Source organism: Castor canadensis, chromosome 7, assembly GCF_047511655.1.
Source record: "Castor canadensis chromosome 7, mCasCan1.hap1v2, whole genome shotgun sequence".
Lineage (NCBI taxonomy): Eukaryota > Metazoa > Chordata > Mammalia > Rodentia > Castoridae > Castor > Castor canadensis.
In genome coordinates this window covers 31580994-31590435 of record NC_133392.1, presented here as the reverse complement: position 1 = coordinate 31590435, position 9442 = coordinate 31580994, and the positions used below count along the sequence as shown (strand labels likewise).

Genomic DNA, 9442 nt, shown 5'->3' with positions numbered 1-9442 from the left:
AGAGTAGCTGAGAATAAAATGTGGGAAGTCCCTAAAAGTACTTTGAAAGTGGACTTGGTCAACTTCAACACCCTTAGTGTAAGTGCTACTTTCCCCATCAAGGAATCTGAGCTATTAACAATTATTTCCTAAGGGCAAAATAGTTTCTGCTGGGTATTGAGTGGGGGTGGAGAGGGAGGGGGCGGAGTGGGTGGTAAGGGAGGGGGTGGGGGCAGGGGGGAGAAATGAACCAAGCCTTGTATGCACATATGAATAATAAAAGAAAAATGAAAAAAAAAACAATTATTTCCTAGGGCTGGTGTAAGGATCAAGTGGAACAATGAATATAAAATGGTTGTCATGTGCCTAGCACATAGTGAGCATTTAATTAATGAAACCACACATCTATTATATGTCCCCAGCCCTTAAAACAGTGCCCAGTATTTACTTGCTGAATAAAATAATTTTACAGATGGGAAACTGAGGCCCAAAGAAGTGCCCGTGCCCTCAGGTTCTCCTCACTAGGAACTAGTGAGGTAATGATGCATAGCCCGGCACTCTGACTTCAGCGGCTTTGCCCTGAGCCTCCATAGATACGGGCGTTGTGCATCGTGATTTACTCATTTTTAACAGCATTGGGACCGTTCTCAAGCACTCTGTGTGGGCTGAGTTGGCAGCGATAGGCATTAGTCTCCTGAGAAGCCATGTAGCTTTTTTTTTTTTTAATGCCCAAAAGGAGGCCAGAGGCTAGCCAGTGGATGCCTCTCATGACCAGGAGATGAAGGGACTAGCTCTGTAGTGTAGGATAACCTGGAGGTCATATGCAGGTGTGGTCAGTCATAGTCATTGTTGTTGCGAGTCTCTCCACCCCATTAGAGGGGTTCTCTCAGATCCGTTCCTCTTCCTGCAGCCACTCAACCGTCAACTCCACTTGTGTTTACTGAGGGTCTTCTATGTGCCCCACACAGGCAAAGATGGGTAAGACATGACAACCAATGGTTGCAATGTAGCAGACTCAGAGGTACTGGGGAGGATCATCCAAATGGAGGTCTAAGAAGAGCAAGTAATAACAGTGAAGGGGGCTGGACCAAAAGTCAGCAGCAAGTGGACTGGGCATTGAAGGCTAAATTGGAGTTTGCCAGCCAAGTTGGGTCTGGGAATGAAGGGTATTCTGAGTTTCTTTGTGAAACAAGGCAATTGGTGTGTTGCCATTCTGGGTGGGAACATCGTAAGGGAAGGAAGTGGAAAACTAAGAAGTTGGGTTTGGTTAGGGACAGATTGTGAAATATGTCCCATAAAAAAGACAGAACTCTACCCTGTGGTCAGTGAGGAAAGTGTGTACTGACCAACTAGTTCTATTTCAGAAAGTTGCCAAAGTGCACAAAAGGTTGTATCTGAGAGGTGGGAAGAGTCCAGCAGCAACGTGTTTCCCTGTCTGAACCCCGCCCAGGAATAAAATCAGGAAAATAATTGTTGCTCTCTCTTGGCTTATTTTGGGGCTTAAAAGAGAATGCGTGCCTGTTACCATAATGACAATAATGCACATTTAAAATGCAAATAAATGTCATTGGTTTCATTACAGGCCCCTGGACTGAGTAGTTAAGCACAAGGGCTTTGTCGTCTCTTAGACCTGGGTTTTTGTGCAAGTCACGTTAGGTGGCATGTTTTTAATCTAGGCAAGATATGAAGATGGTCAGGAGGGGATGGCTAAGAGATTGAGGTGGCTATGCTCTGTGCCCTGTGGAAGAGGCAGTGGATCTGATGGAAAATCTTCTGTGATCCTGACCTGGGAAACTCCGTGCTGAGACAGCCTGGGCCCAGTTTTGAACAGGAGTTCGCGGTGGGCACGACCTCACGGATGTACAGGTGAGAATGGCTGTCAGGTCAGGTGCGCCCAGGCTATGACAGGACAAAGAGAAAAGAAGAGGACCGGCCCAGTCGGACACTGGCTAGCGAAGCCGGCTTCCCCTTGAAGCTGGGATGCTGGGCTGGAGCCCGGAAGGCAGGGCTGGTAGAGGCGGCCCCAGATGTGGCAAACTTGCTCCAGCGGCGCGGGCGACAGGCCCGCGGCGGGCTAGTGGGTGCGGGCGAGCTCCGCCCAGGCCTGAGGATGGAGGAATCGGCACCGAGGGGAAAGGGGGGCTCCAGGGTGGAGAGCCAGACGGAAAGAAGGATGGCAGGAAGCCGGGAGGAGCGAGCGGGGGTGGAGACGGTGGAAGGGAAGGAAAAGGGAGGGTAGGAGGGGTGGAGAGAGGGAGAAGAGGAGGAGGAGAGGAAGGGTAGTGAGGAGAGAGGCCGCGACAAGGACTAGGAGGGGATCAAGCGCGGAGGCCGCGCGGGGCGCAGCGGGCACCTCGGCCGGGCCTCCCCCGCGAGCAAGGCGCCGCCATTCCGCTGCTCGGGGCGCCGCCACCGCCGCCGCCGCGTCCGGGGGCCATGCTCCCGCCGCCCCCGCGCCAGCCGCCGCCCCAGGCGCGCGCGGCCCGCGGTGCGGTGCAACTGCAGCGGCCCTTCCTGCGCGGCCCACTGGGCGTGCTGCGGGTGCTGCAGCTGCTGGCTGGTGCCGCCTTCTGGATCACCATCGCCACCAGCAAGTACCAGGGCCCCGTGCACTTCGCGCTCTTTGTGTCCGTGCTCTTCTGGCTGCTGACCCTGGGCCTCTACTTCCTCACGCTACTGGGCAAGTACGAGCTGGTGCCGGTGCTGGGCTCGCGCTGGCTCGTGGTTAACGTGGCACACGACCTGCTGGCGGCCGCGCTCTACGGTGCGGCGACGGGCATCATGATCGACCAGACGCAACGCCACAGCTACTGCAACCTCAAGGATTACCCGCTGCCCTGCGCCTACCATGCCTTCTTGGCGGCCGCCGTCTGCGGTGGCCTCTGCCTCGGCCTCTACCTGCTCTCGGCGTTCTATGGCTGCTGCCGTCGCTACCAGGGCAAGCAGGAGGTGGTGTGAGGCCGTCGGCGCCCGACGCGGCCCCGATCGGCGCCGGGACCCTCCAAAGTCCTTCCTGCCGCCGCCGCTCCGCGCCTGTGCGCCCTGGCACCCTCCCTTTGCCTTGCCTTTCCACTGCCGCCCACGCCCAAGCCCGCTGACGTGTAGTTCCCGCCGGATCGCAGAGCCGCAGTCCACTCCAGACTGCAGCGCCGACGCGCCGTCGGTCTCCAGCGACCAGCACGGCGATCCGAGGGGCGGATGCACACGCTCAGATGGTCAAAATCTCGAAGTTCCTTTCCCCCTTTCCTGCTGAGAGCAAGACGTGGACAGGCGCCGCGTAGATCCGGGGGAGGCTCCCAAATTGGAACCAGTCTTAGGACTGCGCCACTGTCCCCTCCCTCTTACCCCGTGGTCTGAAGAGCACACCCTTCCCGGGCCCCTCTTCCAGCCTCGGGTGCTGAAAAAGGCAGGCAGGCAGAAGCGGGTGGAGCTGGTGACAGGCCTCGGCTGGTCCTCCCATGAGTAACGGGCTTGGTTTTAGTTTGGGATTGTGCGGACATCCTGTGCAGCCCCTCCCTGCCCATCCCTTGGTGGGGCCAGTCTGCAGAGGTGGGGATAGATAGGAAAAGCTGGTGGGCTGTGCCCTTACTCCTTTGGGGTCTTCTCTTGCCTCTGCCTCCTCTGCCTTTGTCCTCGCTGTTCATGCAGGCCAAACACACTAACTTCCCTGGCCTCACAGTGACACAAGTCTCTTTCCAGAACTCACTGGCCTCTGTTAAACCCCTGCCCCTCAGCATCTGTTTGCATTAGGGATCCCACACAACTGTGGGAATGTTAGGGTGAGGCCCACCCTGTCTTTGTACAGATGAGGATCCAGAGGCTGCTCTTGGGAACAGTCAGCACAAGGTTAGAATCAGGTCTCCACATTCACCTGTGGCTGGTTTACACGAAAGCAGTGGGTGTTCCTGGAAGCCTGGCTCAGGAGCTAGCTCCTCAAAGGGGTTTGTGGGTAATGTCTCCCCTTCTTGGAGATGGGTGTTGCTGGTTAGTCCCATGGGTACAAGAAGTCCAAGCACAGTAACTTAGCATTAGTATCAACTGCTTCTGGGCCTGGGCCAGTGTTTCCCACCTTAGGGTTCCGGGCAGCTCTGTGTTGTCCTGATTCTAGTTCATTCCCACTGTCTGACCCATTGACGACGATTTGAGAAGTTCCTTTTTCCCAGGGAATTGCTGGGACCCACCATAGTGAGGAAGGAACTAGCTGATTCTCAATATCCAGAGACCTGGAAACTGGTGAACTCGAACATTCTTTTACATTGTTGAAGAAATGAAACCAAGGTTATCCAGGTGGTTTCCTAGTGAAAAGGAGAGACACCTGTAGGAGATCCTGGCATTGACTGGGAGCAGCTGTCAGGGTGGGCACTGCTCACCAAAGAGGAGAAATGTCTGGAGCCAGGGTAACAGCTGGCTCCGCCTCTAAGGTAAGACGCTGGTTTTCTGGAAGGGGTTGTAAGCCTTTGAATAGAAAGCTATTCCAAAAAAAATGAAAGGATTTTTATTCAGTGCAAGTTGTAGGGTTGACAGTAATAACCATGGTGTCCACAGAGTCATGAAAAGTCGACCAAAGGTCTGCTCTTTGAAATCTCAGCCTTCTTTGGCTTAGAAACTAGAATACTGGTGGCCGTGTTTTGGGGATGGAACCCAGGGCCTCATGAATGCTAAGCAGTCACTCTACTACTGACTGTGCCCCAGTCAGTGAGAGCATTTTTAAAGCTTGGGTGTGGGTTTTTCTGTATGGTTGGGTTTTTCTGTGTGGTTTTGAAGGTGATGGTTGGGGTGGGAATGCAGAACAGGTATGTAAATTTTACATAGCACTTACTGTAGCCCTACTGTGCATCTGGCACTGCTGAAAGCATTTTACATGGTTTCTAATGTTCAAGATCTCCCCGCTAGTAAGTGATGGAGGTTGGATTTGAACACTGGCAGTGTGGCCTTTTCAGCACCAGGCTGTACTGTATGTAGTAGGGGTCAGTACGTTCTTGATGCTGTCAGTGTGATTATTTCTGGATCTGGAGGCTTAGCTCAGTGGTAGGATGTATGCTTAGCATGTACAAAGTCCTTGGTTCATGAAATACTCAGCACCAAAAATACTCAGCTAAAATAAAAATAACAGAAAACTTCAACCATTTTAACCAGTTTTTGTTTTTGTTTTTTGGTGGTACTAGAGTTTGAACTCAGGGCTTTGTCCTTGCTAGACAGGTGCTGTCCCATTTGAGCCACACCTCCAGCCCTTTTTGCTTTTTGGTTATTTTTTTAGATAAGATCTCAAGTTTTTGTCTGTGGTTGGACTTTAGAGGTCTACCTGTCATCTTCTGCCTCATCCCATCCCATGTAGCTGGGGTGGCCACCACAGCTGACTTATTTGTTGAGATGGGATTTCTCCAACTTTTTGCCAGGGCTATGATCTTCCCGATCTCTACCTCCTGAATAGGTGGCATCACATGCCTGAGACACAGCGCCCAGACTTTTTTCTTTTATGAGACAGGGGCTCACTATGTAGCCTTAAACTCACTATGTAGCCTAGGCTGGTTTCAACAAACTCATGATTCTCCTGCCTCAGCCTCCTAAGTGCTGGGATTACAGACTTGAACCACCATACCCATCGTTTAAAAAAATTTTTTTTGGTGGTCCTAGGGTTTGAACTCAGGGCTTCACATTTACTAGGCAGGTGCTGTATTGCTTGAGTCACTCCACCAGCCCTTTTTTGTGTGTTTGGTATTTTCGAGACAAATCTCACAAACCATTTGCCCAGAGCTGGCTTTGAACCATGATCCTCCTGATTTCTGTCCCCCAAATAGCTAGGATTATAGGCATGAGCCACCAGCACCCAGCTCACACCCAGCTTTTTAAAGCTGGTCTTAATTGTACATTTCACTGGCATTAGGAACAGTTCACATTATTGTATAGCCATCACCACCATCCATCCCCAGAACTCTTTCCATATTGCAAAACTGAAACTCTGTATCCGTTAAGATTGTGGGAGATTTTTTGCTGGGTTTGTTTGTTTGTTTTGTTTTGTTTTTCTCTCTCTGGGGGAATCCCAGAACACTGAACCCCATGGGTCCCTTCAATGATATGGGGGACTTTTCTGGAACACCTAGGGTACCTTGGCAGTCCAGGACTTTGTTCTTCTGTTGCAGGTTTCCATGATACTGAGGCCATGGAGATTCCTAGAACCCTGTCAAGCACCCCCTCCCCCAGGGCCTGCTGTCCTGGCTAGCAACACCTTTATGACCTGGAGCCAGCAGAAGGTTTCCGAGTCTTCACTGCAGTGGGGCAGGTGGAGAGAGGGGACACCTTCTGCCCAACAACCTCCTTTTCACGCTATCCAATGGAAGAGCTGTGACAAGGACGACTGATTTTTGCCTTACCCTGAGAGAATTCCAGATTCTCCTGTGTTGATTTGGGAACAAGATTTCAGCCACCTGGAACTGAACGCTGCACCCCTATACCCTAAACGATGGTTTTTAGTTCCAGGTTTTGTTCTTTTTCCTTTTTTTTTTTTTTTTTTTTTTTAAGATCACCATGTAAACTGCATCCTTGGCTCAGGTCCAACCCCTCAGAATCTGTCTATGCCCAGGTGACCTTACTCAGGAGCAAATACCTTGGCCTTCCTGGTGCCTCATCTATGCAATGTACCTGTAGCATTCCAGAGCTCACTGGCCTTTCCAGATGTGCCTTCCCGCTTGGCTTCCAGCTGCTTGGCAGTTTCTCTGCCAGATGTGAGGACAGCTAAGACTGCCATCAGACCCACCCTCCCCTCAAGGGCCTGTGCCATAGGTCTGGCCACCTGATCTTCCCCACAGCTCTTGAATACTGGCAGTAGTCTTATTGGCCTGACACCATGACTGGAGCCAGCCCAAGACCACCCTGGCAGCTCCCAGCCCAGAGACTTTAGTCTGGGCTCACTTGTGGGCCCTGGAGGCGATTTTTACCATGTTTCCGAAAGGCCAAGAGAGGGTGGGTTTAGAGGAGTGAGGGGGATAAGGGAGAGGGGACCAGAGTGCCTCATCCAATAGTTTAGTTGTGTTACCAGTATGCTTTTCTGAATAAACTTTGGTTTATCTGATCTTGGTGTTTGTGTCTTCCATCTGGGTCCTCTGCAATAACCCTCTATTTGGGCTGTCCCCAGCCTCCCTCTGTGTACTCGCACAGTGCCCTGTGCTGCCTCCTCTCCACCTCTCTGCCTTCCAGAAGGAAAGGAAAGGGAAAATGAGTTCACAGATTTCCAGTGAGGGGACAGAGGTTGCCTGAGGGCAGGAACCAGAGGGAAGAAAACTGTCTGTCCCTGCCCAAGGCTGCAGGGAATTGCTCTCAATGGGCCTCTGTTTGGGAGTTCCATTGTGGAGCCAACAGGGTCCTGTTCTAGTCTAACCCCATCATCTTACAGAGGGGGAAACAAGGTCTCCCTGTATTGCCTTACAGCTGATTAGGAGTGGAATTGGGGGCTTCTGGAGCCCAGGACCTGGTTTTTTCCTGTTGTGCCTACTCTATGGCCCTGATTCTCCAGAGGTTGTTTGTTGGCCCAGCCGGCTGTTGCTTGCTGACTGATAGGCCAAAGGGCACGCCCGGGGCAGAGGACTGTCCTCCTTGCTGGCTCCTCCTTCCTGTGCCCTGGGCCTGATGTCTGCAGCTGGGAAATGGGATCCTACTGGCAGAGCTTAAACTCAACAGGAACAGCAGCTCCAGGCTGGGATCTGAGGCTGTGTGTCTTCCACACCCACTCTTCCAAAAACCCTCCCAATGTGAAAACTTGGAGTGATGTACGCACATATGCCCACCTTTGTGTTTTGGCCTGGCATTTCTAAGGTGGAGGGAAATGCCACCTGCTGCTGAGTTCCCTCGTTACTCCCCTTCTCCCTCTCCTGTCTGTACATTTCACACAAAATAAAAAGTGCTTCAGCTTTATGCAAAGTCTGGTAAGCCCTTAGCTTGGTGGGACATTTTGCAATGGAAAATGTGCTTTATTGGGCCGGACTTGTTGGTTTATGCCTGTAATCTCAGCTATGAGAGAGGCAGAGATGGGGGATCTCAGTTCCAGACTACCATACAAAGGTTAGCGAGACCCCTATCTCAGCTAAACTGGTGTGGTGTGATATGTCTGTAATCCCCGTTACATGGGAGGTGAAGGTAGAAGGATCCTTGTCTGAGGCCATCTGGAAAAGTATAAGACCCTATCTGAAAAATAAACTAAAGCAAAAAGGGCTGGGGTGTGGCTCAAGTGGTAAAGTGCTTGCTTAGCAGCTCAGGGCCCTGAGTTCAATCCCTAGAACACCACCACCAAAAACAAAACGGAGAGGGCATGCTTTTACCTGCGCTCCCTTATTTGGTTTTCCCAATAAATAGTCTTAGAGGTGAGCATGTTGACTCCTGCCCCAATACAGGAAACAGTCCCAGAGAAGAAAAGGGCCTCATCCAGGGTCACACGGCTGGCCAGACACAGGACAGGGATTGGAAGGCACAGATTCTCTAAGTCCTGTGGTCCTTGGCAGTCTCTGAAACTTGGTTTTCCCTCCTGGAGACCAGGTGTTCAGGAATGGCCTAATCTGGCATTTCCTGCTTCATGCGTGTGTGTTGGGGGATGGGGAGGGACTTTGAAATAAGACAGTGCTTCTCAGGGACAAAATGAGCCTGGGAGATCTCAGGGATTTGCTCTTTTAGGGCTATTATTTTCCCAGTTTTTCTAGGGGTGAGGGTAGCTGGTGATAAGAAAGAAGAATTAATCAACTCACATTTTCAGGCATGAAAGGAAAGAGCAGGGATACAAGAGAAAGATCTGGTTGGGGTGATTTATTTATGAATTTGCTGTTTCATTTGTTACACTAAGTATATCTATTAGAATGTAATAGCAATATATATATATATATATATATATATATATATATATCTCATTTAAAAATTTTGAACAGAAGTGTACAAAGTAAAAATAAAATCATTCAACCATCCTAGAGATGAAACCATTGTTGAGTGCTTGCCTAGCAAGGGTGAGGCCCTGAGATTAAGTCCTAGTACTGTAAAAAAAAAAAGCAAAAACCCAAAGCCAAAGCATTGTTAACTATTACATTTCCTTCCAATTTTTATAATTAACCAAACACATATATGTATGCATACACACAAATGCACATTTAAACTCTAGAAATTCTAGTTTCTTTTTGAATTTGACAGTACTATAGTTCTAACTCTATGTTCATATAAGCAATAGTCAGGAACTGTAAGAATCCCATGGACTTTTTGCTGTTTTTTAAAATTTTTTGGCAGCATTGGAGTTTGAACTCAGGGCCTCATGCTTGCTAGGTAGGCGTTCTACAACTTGAGCCACTCCACCAGCTCTGTGGGTTTTCTGACCTTTAACTTTCTTATGTTAGCTTTGCTACTCCCTTGCCTGCTTCCAATAGAGATCTTTGAAAAATCCTTCAAAGGGAGATGGGTCCTTTTTTAGCAGTGAGTTCACTGAGGCTCAGTG

General features: G+C 50.3%; 1 protein-coding gene and 1 long non-coding RNA gene across 2 annotated transcripts; one reads left to right on the top strand and one right to left on the bottom strand.

Annotated features, from left to right (window-relative positions):
• Positions 1–387: 387 nt before the first annotated feature.
• Positions 388–2384, bottom strand: LOC141424765 (uncharacterized). Its single transcript, XR_012449667.1, has 2 exons — positions 1766–2384; positions 388–1029 (listed from the first exon to the last, which is right to left on the bottom strand). It is a non-coding gene; the product is annotated as an uncharacterized lncRNA (long non-coding RNA).
• Positions 2385–2412: 28 nt separating this feature from the next.
• Marveld1 (MARVEL domain containing 1) lies at positions 2413–6497 on the top strand. Its single transcript, XM_020177742.2, has 2 exons — positions 2413–4400; positions 6120–6497. Exon 1 carries the CDS (start codon positions 2416–2418, stop codon positions 2935–2937), a length of 522 nt encoding a protein of 173 aa, XP_020033331.1. The 5' UTR covers positions 2413–2415; the 3' UTR covers positions 2938–4400; positions 6120–6497.
• Positions 6498–9442: the final 2945 nt, after the last annotated feature.

Excerpts from the sequence above, each read along its gene's own strand:
- Marveld1 (XM_020177742.2), top strand. The coding sequence starts at position 2,416 with ATGCTCCCGCCGCCCCCGCGCCAGCCGCCGCCCCAGGCGCGCGCGGCC.